The 15,238-nt window shown below is 41.1% G+C and overlaps 1 protein-coding gene across 2 annotated transcripts; it reads right to left on the bottom strand.

The window, feature by feature from the left end:
* Positions 1-4,503: 4,503 nt before the first annotated feature.
* Positions 4,504-14,935, bottom strand: LOC140363270 (dystroglycan 1-like). Of its 2 annotated transcripts, none has more exons than XM_072449743.1 (3): positions 14,672-14,935; positions 9,931-10,463; positions 4,504-8,506 (listed from the first exon to the last, which is right to left on the bottom strand). In XM_072449743.1, the coding sequence occupies exons 2-3, from the start codon at positions 10,291-10,293 to the stop codon at positions 6,185-6,187; spliced, it is 2,685 nt and encodes an 894-aa protein (XP_072305844.1). In that variant the 5' UTR covers positions 10,294-10,463; positions 14,672-14,935; the 3' UTR covers positions 4,504-6,184. The 2 variants fall into 2 exon arrangements, with proteins under 2 accessions (XP_072305844.1, XP_072305845.1); XM_072449744.1 differs by lacking the exon at positions 14,672-14,935 and adding an exon at positions 14,542-14,624.
* Positions 14,936-15,238: the final 303 nt, after the last annotated feature.

Here is a 15,238-nt window from a genome sequence, read left to right as displayed (position 1 = left end):
AGAGTAGTGTAGGCTCAGAGTAGTCTAGGCTCAGAGTAGTGTAGGCTATGAGTAGTGTAGGCTCAGAGTAGTGTGAGCTCAGAGTAGTGTAAGATCAGAGTAGTGTAAGCTCAGACTAGTGTAGGCTCAGAGTAGTGTAGGCTCAGAGTAGTGTGAGCTCAGAGTAGTGTAGGCTCAGAGTAGTGTAGGCTCAGAGTAGTGCACGCTCAGAGTAGTGTACGCTCAGAATAGTGTAGGCTCAGAGTAGTGTAGGCTCAGAGTAGTGTAGGCTCAGAATAGTGTAGACTCAGAGTAGTGTAAGATCAGAGTAGTGTAAGATCAGAGTAGTGTAGGCTCAGAGTAGTGTAAGCTCAGAGTAGTATAGGCTCAGAGTAGTGTAAGCTCAGAGTAGTGTAAGATCAGAGTAGTGTAGGCTCAGAGTAGTTTAAGCTCAGAGTAGTGTAGACTCAGAGTAGTGTAAGATCAGAGTAGTGTAAGATCAGAGTAGTGTAGGCTCAGAGTAGTGTAAGATCAGAGTAGTGTAAGGTCAGAGTAGTGTAGGCTCAGAGTAGTGTAAGATCAGAGTAGTGTAGGCTCAGAGTAGTGTAAGATCAGAGTAGTGTAAGATCAGAGTAGTGTAGGCTCAGAGTAGTGTAAGATCAGAGTAGTGTAGGCTCAGAGTAGTGTAGGCTCAGAGTAGTGTAAGATCAGAGTAGTCTAAGGTCAGAGTAGTGTAGGCTCAGAGTAGTGTAGGCTCAGAGTAGTGTAGGCTCAGAGTAGTGTAAGATCAGAGTAGTGTAGGCTCAGAGTAGTGTAGGCTCAGAGTAGTGTAAGATCAGAGTAGTGTAGGCTCATAATAGTGTAAGATCAGAGTAGTGTAGGCTCAGAGTAGTGTAGGCTCAGAGTAGTGTAGGCTCAGAGGTGAAGCTTGTGCAGGAAAGGGAACTTACCCTGAAGCTGGTGCCATGCTAAACCATGATGAACGTACATTTTGACTCCACTGCACCCACAGCAGGAATACAAATGAATTCACATGCATCTATCACAAGATGGTGCTATCATACTCAAGGTGCTGAGCCATTCTAAGCAAAAAGAGCAGGAATTTGATACAATTTATTGCATCAATTTGATACAATTTATTCTATCACATTTATTCAGTTTTCATCAACTAATTATATTAAATCATTGTATAAATGACACACTGGGACAAGTGCAAAGCAGGAAACTCTAAATGCCAAACATGAATAATGGATGATGAAAAACAGATTTACTACATCGTTACAATCACTGCATCATCAAAATGGGTAATTACAAATTAGAGGTCGCTGGGTCATTGATTACAAAACAAGGTAATCAGTGAAATGGAAAAGAATGATTTAGATTTTATGATTGAGTAAAATCAGCTGTCTGCAATACAAAACTTTAAAATTAGTGTAGATCAACTACCATCATGAAATATTTATAGCTCTTACTACAATCAGTCTTGAAGTTTGTTGCAATAATCGGGTTCACCATCTGATGCTAAATTGAGTGCAAACTTTTCAGCTGCTGCATAAACAATGAGTAGTTATTAGTGAGTGGTTGGCATTATACAAAGTGGACCATCATACCTGTAAATATTCCATTCACTTAGCAACAGATCACTTTAGGCCTCCTGAGCTAATAGTTGCTCTTAATGAGTCTTTTTTTCTTCTTCTTAATGAGAAAGTTTCTAATGTAATGCATCAAGTTTCACCTAGCTTGCGGAAACGGCTTTGAAATATTTCCTAAACTGTTGAACCTGCCTATTATGGTTGAGAGATATGGCAAAAAACAATCTACCGGTAATATTCCTTAGATCCTCCATCACAATTTGGATTTCATCACGATTTATGTAAACACAGAATCTATTTGCCTTTAAGAGATCACTCATCTGATGGATTGAATTCTCCTGTCGCTTACTGTGATTAGATGTTTAGGCAGAGAGCCGTTTTAAATAGACAAATACAAAATCACAGTATCGCCAACATAGCTCAACCTCACTGCATTAAAGCCTGACTTTAAGGGAAGAGGTCGGAGATACAAATATTTTGTGGGATAAGAAGCTAACCACCATTTCATCATGTCAATAACTGAAAGGTTGGCTCCTGTTGTACTTTAAGAGGTCATGTATATTTCATTACATACATTACATTTCACCGTCCATGTATTATTAATGCTACAAGCAAAGAAAGGACTTGAGAAAGTTTAGAGTTGAACTGCTCTGGAAACTTCTATTACAGTAAGAGATGCGCATTAGTATTTGGAAGTTATGGATGCAGTATTCAAAAGAAGCTACTTAAAGATTTATCTTGCATTTATTTCGTTATTTGAGTTTTTCTTTTCCTGAGCGTGGTCGCCTCTCCACAGATCGGATCTGTAACTTGGTGCATCAACTGTGCTGTCTGCAAGGAGATAGATGAATTTAATGCCATACTGTGGAACGTTAAAGGCAAAGCAATAACATCTCCATGGAGACAAGCAAGTGGCCTACCTTTCTATCCATGGGTTTCAGAATGATGAGAATCTCAGAGCGTGGCAATGAACACAAAATATGACCTACATTGAATGGAAAAAGTGCTCTAAATGTTGCCTCTAACAGGAAGCTGACTTACTAGTGCATCTTTAAGCAAGTCTTTTGGCTGGTGCACTTGTGTTTTTATTTTCAATTAAATCGAATCTTTGCCATTTGAGGCTTTTTGTCCAATTCAGTGAAGATAAATCACTGTAGCTGTCAAACCTGTACATTTTATGATAGAGGTGAATGTCTTTGCTGAACCCTATAGCGCCCCTGTCACATCCTATAAGATCTGAGTGTCAGTGGCCAGCGCTGTTTCTGACATCCGCTTAAACTGGCACACACTTTTGAGATTAAACTAAGCTGAGTGCAGCCCTTTCTCACAGCATAAATGCAAAATGTAAAAAGACATTTGTGATGCCCCCTCAGGCATTTAATATTACAACATAGATCATGAATTTAGATTTTGTTCTTTGTATATCTTAATATTGATCTAAACGGGCTTAATAATAGAAACGGCTCCACTGACTTCAGAACTGAGAAGCCCCGCCTCGTCATAGTGGCATCTCACTGTAAGGGGCACATAATATGCAATGAGACGTTTGCCAACCCTGTTACCCAGAGAATGAATTATTTTATGTATATTTTAGGAAATGTTTAACCAGAAAGGTTTTGAGTACTCAAGCAAAATGCAACTTTGAGTGAGCTTATGATGGAGGAGCCCATGCAAGTTGATTTCACATTCTCCCCTTCAATAAACGATTACATTGAAGTTCACACAGTTGGAAAGTTTCCTTGGTTCATGCACAACAGTTCAGACAGATATGAGGCAGTGAATTACCAGATTGCTGTCAGGGGAACTGAAGAAGCTACTTGGCTACTTGGATGAGTGACGAAACATATTCACTCTTAAAAAACGTGTATCCAGTTGACAGAATTCAATTTAATTTTCTTTTGCCACAGTAAATGAATAAAAAAACATGCAGATTCAGACTCAGGTCTGTGATAAGAGAGAGGTGCGTTCTGCCATGAATACATGCAGTTTTATCAGATTAACCATGGAATGTATTGATCATGCGCGATAAAATAGGGCATGATACTCAAAGCGGTCCATACTGAGGTAAGCCACAGCTGTCGTGACTCACAAACAGAAACAAGGCCAATCTGTGCTCTTTTCTCTACTGTGGAAACATTCCAAGTAAACCCTCATTTCAAAATAAACCTTTTATTTATTCTGTAAGAAAGTGCTGCACTCAGTTTAGCCACAGTTCAGTCTAGAAAGCGAGTTAAGCAAGTTAAGCTCATGTTTGATTGGCAAACACTTGAACCACTGTCACCTCAGTGTAGAGTAAGTAACGGATCTGAAACTGAAACAGAAAAGCTAATTTGCAAAAAACAGATCATTTTGAAAATGTGTCATATTTTGTTTCCTTTTTCTTCCTTTTCTGGTATTAATGACGATATAATTTGGGGATTGAGACAAAACAATTCTGTTTTTGAAAATAACATTAGTAAGAGTAAATTGTAAACCTTCAACACACACAACTGCAGAACAGGAAACCACACTTATAGTAAAAGGAAGTTGAATCCACATAAACATTGTGTGACCTAAAGCTGCACAATGAAATAATGTTGCCATTTTTGTTTTAATAAAAGAACCACAGAATAACAATGCATAAATCAAATTCTTCAGTATTAGAGAAGCCCTTCTGAGTAGTTCTCCTGAAATAAAAGGTCTCCGTGGGGAATTGGCACTATAAAACAAAGTCTAAGCCTTCCGAAGCCGCAAACTCAATTAAAATGTGACATATTAGCCACAAAGTGTAATGGTTCAGTGTTATACTGTGAGAATGAACTTGACTGTGGTTTCATGATGACACATGTTAGTAATTGGGGTCTGTAAGGGGACAATAAAGTTTAACCTATGTAGCAAACATAAGGGTCACTCTCTAAAAAGTAGTCCAAGAAAAGAACAGAGTTACACAACATTTTGGAGCTTTACAAATAGCATTACATTTTATTAATATATTTTCATAAAACAAGTTTAAGACTGTATCAAAAACTCAGTAAAAACATTAGATTTCAACCATTTTTGTGGTGATATCAGATATGAAATGTACAGAATTCACATATGCTTGCAGTTACTCACCATCATTTTGAAATAGTGTTTTTTCTATGATGGGCAAGTTAACTATTTTGCACCGTCACAAATTATATGCGTTTTCATAAATCTAGATTAAAAAATAAAATAATTTCCCGCTCTGTCCCCTTTACCCCTCGACTAGTTGTATTGGATAAACACTAACATGAGTTTTTTTTTTTTCCACAGGCACACAATTATGTACAACCGTTTGTTCCCATGCCTCTCAAGTGGTCCTGCCTTGGACAAAGAATCTACCAGAGAGAGAGGAGCAAATTTAGAAACGCTTGAAACAACTCCTAATTAGAATTAACTTTTTCACGACTAAAATTCTACAACACATTGTTCAGGCCATTTATTCGGTAACTAATTCTGCAAAACACTTTTGGTCAAGTTAGTTTTATAGTTAGCATGTAGCTGACGGCCTTTGACAGTTGATGTATATTGTACTAATATTGGTACAGTACTATAATATTGTAATTGTAGAATTTAATGTTTTACCAAAGTGTATTAACCGTGGTACTTTGACTAGGAATTGAACAGTGATTTCTTCTTAACAGTATGCCATGAATTAATTTACGTCTTCTGCCCCTGGAATCCACGTCACTGACCACGTTGCCAGGTCTGACCCTGCCTTAACCACTGAATTCCACTGGCCTCGAAATGCTTGATCTGGCAACCGTGATCAAAAGACATCACCTTGGCAACAGGAACCATCTAGTCTCACACAGGCAGGTCCAGAGGCACACGCACACAGAGAAATAAAAGTGTAGTGTCACTTAATTAGGCTACAGCTATGACAGACGTGACTAGTCAAATGTAATGTCTTTTCTGATGATGTGTCGTAGTCATGTGATAGGGTTTAAGATTGTAAAACATCTTTTTGGACTACCACTTGTCTTTGCAAGACATAGTGCAAGGTTTAGCAAGAATTTGCATAAGTGCAAGAGTTGCATGTTATTATCAAGAGGGACCAAAAGAAACAAAGAGAAATCAAGTCAAAGTAAATCATTGTGGGAAGTGGTTCATGCATTCATTTCTGCACTTTTCATTCATACCCCTCAAGAAATAACAGGCGCAAAATCTTAGTAAACCGAGCAGAGTACCGATAAGAGTGAAATAAACTCAGATTAACATGGTGATGGAGAGCCAGAGTCTGTTGTCATGGTAACATCTGTTCAAAGGCCCCATGGGCTTCAGTCTTTCCTGCTTCATTATTATTTTCTATACAATAGAAATAGTACATCATTGAAGATAAAATCGACTCTTCTTGGCAAAATCAGACAAAAAGTATGCAAGTCAAAAGCTGATTTGAAGAACAACAAAAACTGATGTTGAATTACAAACGTGTCGGATCCATTTTCTCTGTGCTATTTGTAGAGAATATCGTCTTATTCTTTATGGTCTAATACGTTTTTTGCCTGCTTCTCTACAAAGTCCAAGCGTTTCATTGAGCACATGTGAAATGACTCCAGTGTTGAGCTAACTCCCATAATGCACCTGGTGTCGTACAGTAGAAACAGTGTGCGTTAGGGAGGCACGTAGGGAGGAGGCAACCTGTAGGAGGTCATGTTCTTCGGCCGAGAGCCTTTGCCCTCGATGGGGACAGTGAAAGGAGGTGGCGGTTGGTACGGAGGCGCGTTGGGATCGTCGTCCTGATAAATGGAGTACTCCCCGAGTAGATCTAGCTCCTGGCTCAGGAGGGTGCTGTGGGGCCCGGCTATGTTGGGATACTCAGGCGGGGGCAGAGGGGGTTTCTCTTCTTGAAGGATCAGGGGGATACTAGAAGATGGAGGGGACTTAGAATCATCCAACTCATCAGCAAATATTATGGGAACACCTTTTTTAATGAACGTGGCTTGTTCCTCAATAGTCATCTTGCCTTTACGCTTCTTTTTGTAGCAGACCATTGTAATGATGCCAGCTATAAGAAGCAGGGCTGCCACTACGACAGCAGGAATGACAGTGTGTAGATAGACATCGTCTCCACTGCTCACTCGCCCAGCGCCCGGCGTGGGTGCGACTGTGGGCGCGACCGGCAGGGGGATCTCCGCTGGAGGAATGAACGAAAGGGTCTGGCATTTATTGGTCCCACGAACAGAGATGTTGATGGGTTTAAAGTCGGGCTCCATGGCTTTGATAAAGGCCATTTTGGGAGTGCCTTGATTGTCCGAGATCCTGTTGCTCAGAACTGTGATTTGCTCTTTTGGACATGAGCTCTGCTGGAGGCTGTTATTGGTCCACTCCACTACAATGGACCCACGAGTGATGTTTCTTAGAGTCACGGTGCTGCTGTTGCGATCCCCAAGAGCATACGCCAACTTTTTTGTCAGTAAAATCTTCTTATGGATGTCGTTGGAGAGGCTTTCAGGATCACCATGAAACCGAGCAGAAAATATGGCGGACGGTTTGTCATTGGATGCCCACTTGTTAACCTGCACTTCAAAGGCATCCATGATACTCTTGCCTCCCTTATCTGTAGCCAACATGAAATACTCGTGCTTGCCCGTGTGCTGTGCCTCTGGGAAGCCATACAACAGCTGGATTGTGCTGTTGAACTGGATCCAGGAGGTCTCATTCACAGCTTCCTTTGGCGTCTTCTTCAAAGTTAGACGCAATTTATCCGCCGTCCCGTCTTCAATGTCATAAAACGTATCAGTTGGGATTTTGACTTCGAAGTAGGTACCGACCCAAGCGTTAACCTGGTCAATGGGGTTACGGATCTCTGGACTTCTGTTCTCTGGGGGAGCGGATTGAGTTGTCGTCGTGCGCTTTGGAGGTTTGGGTGTGGTGGACTTGGGCACTCTCGGCGCAGGGGTAGAAGATTTTGGCTTCTTGGGTGGCTTCTTTGTGCTTCCCGTCTTGGGTTTCTTGGTTGTACTCTGCAAAGTTGGCGAAGCAGTAGCCTCCACAATCATAGGACGCGTGACAGTGGGCTGGATTGGCATGGTACTTGTAGTTCCTAAGACTCTGGTGGGCTGAGGTGGTCCATTGACAGGCGTGTGAGCGATTTGATCCCTGACTCTCATAGTTGGCTTCACTGGGAGGGGCAGAGGGCCTCTCACAGGGGGAGCGGAGATGTCGGTGGCCGAGGCGATGACAGGTGACGTTGGGGTGGGGATGAGACGCACTGGAGGCTCAAGGTGAGTGGTCGGTGGTAACAGGGAGGGCACCGGCGTTGGAGTATTGTACAGTTGTCGTCTTACTCTTCTGATATTATGTGGTTTCTTGTTGACTATATGCCAACCCACAACAGGGAAGCCAAGTTTTGCAGACATTGTCCCGTCCTTTGCCAAATCCTGAACGCTGCTAATGTCAGGGATCCTGCTCTGGTCTAACGCACAGCCCAGTTTCCATGACACCAGCGCTCCATTCTCCACCACCTTTTTTGCATTTCCTGGTCCAGCCATGAAAGCAGCCATGTCGAATAGCCGGTTGTTGACGACAGGGACCACCCTCATGTGCTCAACGGGAACATGGGAATATTTCCTCATGACGCTCAATAAAGTGACTCTCTGTTTGGCAGCCATCTTGGTCAGGTCAGCGTCCAGGATGACAGTGAGGACAGTGAGGGGCTCCTCGGGGCCACAGGTGAACGGCTGAATACCACTGATCTCACTCTGGACAGTCAGGAGGGCCTGCTCGCTGTCTGCCCGTTCCTCTGGATGGACCTCGATAGAAAATACTGTACTTGGAGTAACTTCAGATCCGGACTTATCAGATGAACTCTCTTCTGAAACTGAGATGTGATAGATGCCTTTATCCTGTTCCAGAGCCAAGCCTTGCAGAGTGCAGCTCTCTCTGTCCCAAAGCAGCCAGGAGGGTAGAGTCGCTTTTCCCATTTCTGTGGCCTGCAGATAAAAAGAAATACGTACATGTTACAATTCTGCAGCAATAGCATTTTAAGTTATATTTATTTGTTGATTTGTTGATTTTGTTAAGTCCTCAAACAAGACCAGGTCAAAACACTGACATTTTAACTACGGGTGTACCAACATTTTTCTTAGTGCCTAGATCTCGGTTTGTTTGATCACAATTCATGTACACTTAGTATTTTTATATTGCCATCTGCTGATTCTGAGAGTTTACACTGCACTGTTGAATCTGCCTGTCACTCACACAAAGAATGATAAAGACCGAACCAATGGGAGTGATGGGTAGGAAAAAAAGAGTCAAGCCAAGCTTTCATTTTAAGGCTTTGCAAAAGATTTAGCCAAATTTGATCTAGATAATGCTAAAGTAGGGCTGCTTGATTATTAAGATAAGATATTGTGTACTTGCAGACAAAATCTTTCATCAGAATCACTAAATGTAGTGTCGTTAATCGCTTAACTTGTTCCAGCTCTACTTAATTTTACTGTCAATCCTAAATCGGTCCTCCAAAATGGGTTTGTGATGATATTTCTAATCTTTCTAAACCTATCCGGTTTTAATATTCACTTGGCACATCACTGTAAGGACTCGTATGACGCTGCACTTCCTTCACTTCTCCAGCTCGGTTCAATTCATCAAGTTTATCCAAATATTCAACAGGAAGTATAGTCCTGTTCATAATAACTACGTATGAGTCATCAGTCTTCATTTAGCCCTACGACAGGATATCATAGTGCATTACCCCACAGCCAATAATCATCTCGCCTCATTCAGAAGTCTGACTGGAACAAACCAGCGCCGTCAGTTTCAATCAGCGCTGACACAGTGATCATAACGAGCAGATAAATACTATGCACCTTCACACTGGGACAGGATGTGTTCTATGTATGTGCATTTATTCCTCCAATTTAACATATAGCAGCTTACAAATATACCGAAAATGTTGTGATAACACATTTGAAGCCGTATGATGAGCTGCTGTACATTAACTAATTGACAAAATTGTTCTTTTGGAGCAAAATTGGAATATCGAGCATATAACTTCCAATGAAACAAATGCTGATTGAGAGTGGAAATCTAAGAACTCGCAATATAATCTTTAAACAAGAGGGTTTCTGCACTTTAACAGTAAGATTTTTTTAGCAATACTTGACCATAACTGGCATAATTGTTATCTACTTAGAGGTGGGAGATATATACAAAAAATATACAATATTGCAAATTAGAATAGCCAAATTTAGAAATGAATGAAACATCTAGTATAAACTAATATTTCAGCTTTTTTTGTGGTTCATTTTATGGTCCATTCATGTCCTTTTTAGCCTAATGTAAACCATTATACTTAGAAGCATTTACCACAAACTTAGTACAGCTTATGCATTTTGATCTAGGCAGCACTTACATGAACATGACAGCTTCCATTTTCTTGTCCTCGCGGCACCTTGAGCTGAAACACCTGTCCTGCTATGGCAGACGAGTCCGGAATCCCAGAGGTCACTCCCAACTTTGCAGTGGACTCTGGGAGAGCAGAGGAAGGGCTTTCTCCCACAGAAGACAGTGCGTTCTGGAGCCCAGTCAGCACAGACGACTGCATGGACGCCTCCAGCTCCAGGGACAACGCCTCCACCCGAGTCTGCTGGTGGTCATGGTCCGTGCACTGGGCCATGTGCAGTGCATGTCCTATTAGCAAGAGTATAGTCCTGAGTAGAACTACCTTGCCCCTCGCAGCCACGCCACACCTCATCTCGTCGTGATTATAGTGCATAGTAGTAGGCCTTCGGGGCTGCCCAACAGATGTTTAACAACTGAAGAGGCCTTATGCACTCAGGTTAGTTCAGTGGGACTCTCAGCTTGTCTTAATCGTGATTTCTCTGTCGTCTTCTGTGGTCCATAAAGAGGTTTTCCAGCAGTTTAGTAAATTGCCATGTCCGGTGTCTAGAGGCAAGAAGAGAAAATTACAATTAAAATGAGATTGGACACTTGCTGTCAAATCTGATGCCTAAAAGAAACATCATGATCATTAATGTCACAATAAATAAACTTTTGCAGACTGTGAGATCGGCGCTTCACTTCTATCACTGCACTTTCACTTAATAGCAAATCTTATGAGATGCGAGAATGACAAAGGTTGTTTGTCTTGGTTGTAAGTTTTAATTAGGTGCCCTAGGGGGTGGAATTAGAGTCTCCATTGTACTGACCCAACCAACCCCAATCCTGTAGCACTCAGGAATGGGCAGAGGGGGGTCAGCCAACTGCCTGGAATCCTAATGCCTGAGCTGCACCAGCCTCTCATGTCAATACTACACACTTTCACTACTTTACTGCTAGGCTTTAAAATGCTACTATTATCCAGGAGAAGCTGAAAGAGAGGTGTGTGATCTGTGAAGGCAACGTTGAGCCCAATATTGACTTTGGAGCACATATTACACCTGGGCATGTTATACCTCATTTGAAAGCTTCAGCTCTTCACATTTCTATCACCTAAATAATTTCACAGATTAATAAATAACTAACAAACTAACAAGAATAAGTGTGGAGCATATCCCAAGACTAAATAGATAACTTCTTCAGTGATTCTAGGGGCAAATAGGCAGACATTAATTGTATCTATCACCTGCAATGTGTAAATAACAGACATAATCACATGACTAGATGCTTTTCTAAACAGTGAACAACTTTATCACATATCACAAAACAGGTTTTTGTCTTGTCTGTATTTCCTACTTGTGAGTTTACTTAAGATATTTTTGATGCTGAAATCACATTCAAAAACATTCAGGTTTGAAAGAACACAAAAGGTTTCTAAGGACAAGAAAACTGACGTATTGTAGAACAGAAATTATTCATGTGTAGAGGACTCATAATAATAACTACAAGCAGCAACGAGTTTAGTCCCATTTCCTTTTTGAAATAACACAAAAGATTAAGTTTAAGTAAGATAAAATAAGCTTCATTCATCCCACAATGGGTAAATTCAAGCTACAGTAAATAAATGTACATTTTGCACAAAAATACATCTATTCTTTTACTTGAAAACCATATTCAAACGAACTGATTTTGTCCCAAGTTATCAAAATACCCTGCATGTCTTTAGCAAATATAAGTAATGGTTAGTTTTCTCTGAGTAGCTCTGATGGTTGCAATTAAAATTCATGATTCAACAACAAAAGCTGCTTATTGGGATTGACTGAGTCAGAACTATGCATTGTCTGTGATCAGTGACTCATTCTTATTGCACCTTAAATAATAATCATCACTGTTTATAAAAGTTCTTCCAACTCGCTCAGTCACAGTCATCTGCCTCCTTGTGTGCAGTCATTTTCAAACTGGTTTGGTGGGTTTTTATGCAGATGAATATCCTGATGCCCTCGGTTTATCTAGGTTTGGCACTGGCACAAAGAGCACACTGTTGATAACACAGCTACATTCTAATTAACTTCTAACTCAGAGACAGCAGTAATCTGAAACTTGTCCCGCCTTTTTAGTCCTGCCGAGACCATGGCCTGTTCAGACGTGCACTTCACTACGTCAAGTGAAGCAGTCAGGCGAGACAGACAACTCTACGACACAAGTTGTCCAAGAAAACAACAACTAAAACATTACATTTCACAATATCTAGTACTGAAATTATGTAAAATGTTTAACTTTTGTTTGTATGTATATTATATTTAATGAGCCGAGAATATAACGATCCTTTGTCATTTTTGGTCAACATAGATGATTGAATGCAACTTCTATTGACTCGAGGATGTTGGTTTGATATTTGTGCAATTTTTTGTTGTATGTGGATAAATAATTACTGTGACATTAACTCTAAACCATGTTCACACATCTACATTTTGACAGATTAATTCTACCTCAGCTTGATACAATAACCAATTTTAAATGTGATATATTGCTTCAGAAAATATAATGATAATCATATTGAAACTAATGTATGGTAATGACAGAATAAACCTAAAACATGATGATTTCATTATGTTAAAAAAAGAGCTGCAATAATATAATTAGCAGGACTAAAGACTTAGCTGTTGGTGCCTAATGAATAATGAGTCACTGAAGTTACATATTCAACCTCCCTCTAGAACATTTCTCACTAATGCAAAGAAAAGGTAGAAATGGCACAATATGTAGAGGTGGAATATTTGATAAGATGAATATTGTTACTTTGGAGGATTAGAATATCAAATATAACTTAAATTTATAATCAAAACTATTAAATATGAACTTTGTAATCTCCCAAATAAGGGTATAAAGTACTTGTTTTGCCTTTATGTGGTTTTAATTGTATGGTCCAATTCACATTTGTGCAATACTTAAATCTCAGCAGCACTTTTACAGATTACATTTGAGCACATTCCTGATGCATTCTTAAAATATCTTTTCACATATTTAATATATTTTCTTATCAACCAAAAAATGCAAGATATTAATTTATGTCAATATCACCCAGCCCTAACAAGGAATAAAAATTGCCCCTCGAATATATTGTCACATCTATAATTTAGTGAACGATAAGTGAATATAGTAATCACCCTGACAAGCCTAGACAAAGTTCCGCAATGAGCTTTAAGAACGTTATGATGAGCGTAACCTTTTCATTAAAACATAAAGCTGAGTAGCAGCTGCTCGGAGAATCACTTTTATCCGTAGCTCTTGGGAAAGTTGTGAGTCGAGTCCTGTAATTGACATAATCTCAGAAGCCTCACACACAGTGGACGTCCAGGCCAAGTGAACTGACGTACCACATCCAGCACCAGTAGCACCAGTAGCACCAGTAGCACCAGTAGCACCAGTAGCACCAGTAGCACCAGTAGCACCAGTAGCACCAGTAGCACCAGTAGCACCAGCAGCACCAGCAGCACCAGCAGCACCAGCAGTCTCCTGACACTGCCTGAGCTGAATAACAAACATATTCACAGGCTGCTTCACATTGTCCATGTTGCTATTATACTGTTTTATACACTGAATTGAATGTGTGCAATAAACAAACCTGTAGTGCCAGCTGTAATTAAATATGAGATCACTAAGCCGGGCCAAGTCTACCAGAACAGCACTGTAAACAACATGCTAAAGGTGAACCACACAGTTATTATCATGTGGTACAGTTTGTCACTTCCTTTGAGCATTACTGTACACTACCTAAAAAGCAGCAAAGCCTTTCCACAACACATGACAAATGCATCCTAATAGTGTAAATATGTTTTAAAATACGGATATTACATGGATGAAAGATGTTTTAACCAAACATTTTGTCGTGATTTTCTATTATTTTTAGTCCACGCGATTCTTCCTGTCCCTCTTACCTTGACTAAAGTTACGAGAACTGGTCTAATTGTCTACAATAAACTAACCCTAACATGGGCAAAGTTACACATTTGAACAACAAAACCGATTGAACACAATGTACACGACATATTTGCAGTAAACACGACGGCTAATTGCCACGATAAGGCTAAACATGTTGAAGTAGCCAGGTGCCTACTTTCCCCAGAGCTAACAAGCTAACTACACACATTAGCTTCAGGGGCCCGAGCTGCCCCCGTTCCACCAAACAAAGGCTTCGAGCGTCACAATGCACTTCGAATCGGACACAAATAGCAGCATTAGCGGGTAAAATATACACCAGAGGCCAAGTATTTGGAGGAGCTGGACATGTATACACGAGCGGATGTGCTCCTGGCTGCGCTCGGCTCCTGCGCTTCAGTCCAGTCTATGGCTAAACGCAGAGATGCACCTGTTTTATTCTGGGCGCTGGTGCTGTAGCAGCCAAAAAACAATGTAATACTCTTTTATACACAAAGCAGCTTTGGCTATAACAATTAAACACGATTGCAAAAGGCGCCTGCGGTTCAAGGTTTGAAATACAAAGGGCATTTTTTCCTTTTTTTTCCCCCCCTCGCGCGTCGAAGCCAAATATGAGGGGAAAGGATTGAACACTGATAGCACCTAATGTGGCTAACCAATAAGCTAACCATAAGAGACGGTGACGGTGACAAATACTGCCGGCTACCCGCTTTGTCAGAAGATGGATGTGAGGTACATTTCCTCCCCCCGGCGAGACGCGAGCCCGGGCGTGAGGCGAGAGGCACTTCACCGACACACGAACACGCACACGGGCAGCACCCAAAACTCAAGCTGACCTTGTTAGCGAGCTAATGTTAGCTAATGAATCCTCTTCTTCCCGGAGCCGAGGAGCAGCGCCGCGGAGACCGACAGAATGCCATCAAACGCACATTTCCCCCCGAAACCGAGACACGCGGGGAGGGAGAGGAAACACCCGTGGCCGCTGCCGTGTCCGCGGATGGCGCTGGTTTGACGCTTTGGAGACTTGACGGAGGAGTAAAGCGCCTCTGATGCACCCCTCCCTGGACTGTCCTCCTCCAGCACAAGTCCACAGGTTGGGACCAATCATACAGCAGCTACCTCCGCCTACACACTTTTCATATTGTAATCTCTTATGTTGTGTTTAATAAGTGCGCTATTACGCATTTTGTCCTGCGCTCAGAACTGTAGGCTCACTCGTGGTGACGGTTAAGCGTGTATTTGAGACGTCTTGAACAGAGGTAGGCTCAATTAATTGCGAAAAAACACGAATTATTTTCAAATGCAGCCTATGCATTTGGCTTCTAATGCAGCTGTCTAAAAGTTACAATAGACTATTGGACTTGTTTTGACACGCTCCTCAATAATGTGACCTGCTTCATGAA

This window comes from Eucyclogobius newberryi, unplaced genomic scaffold (genome assembly GCF_026437365.1).
Source record: "Eucyclogobius newberryi isolate DKJ021-1_F unplaced genomic scaffold, fEucNew1.0.hap1 SCAF_17, whole genome shotgun sequence".
Lineage (NCBI taxonomy): Eukaryota > Metazoa > Chordata > Actinopteri > Gobiiformes > Gobiidae > Eucyclogobius > Eucyclogobius newberryi.
Note: the sequence above shows the minus strand (reverse complement) of the source record. Positions and strands in the feature narration are given on the sequence as shown.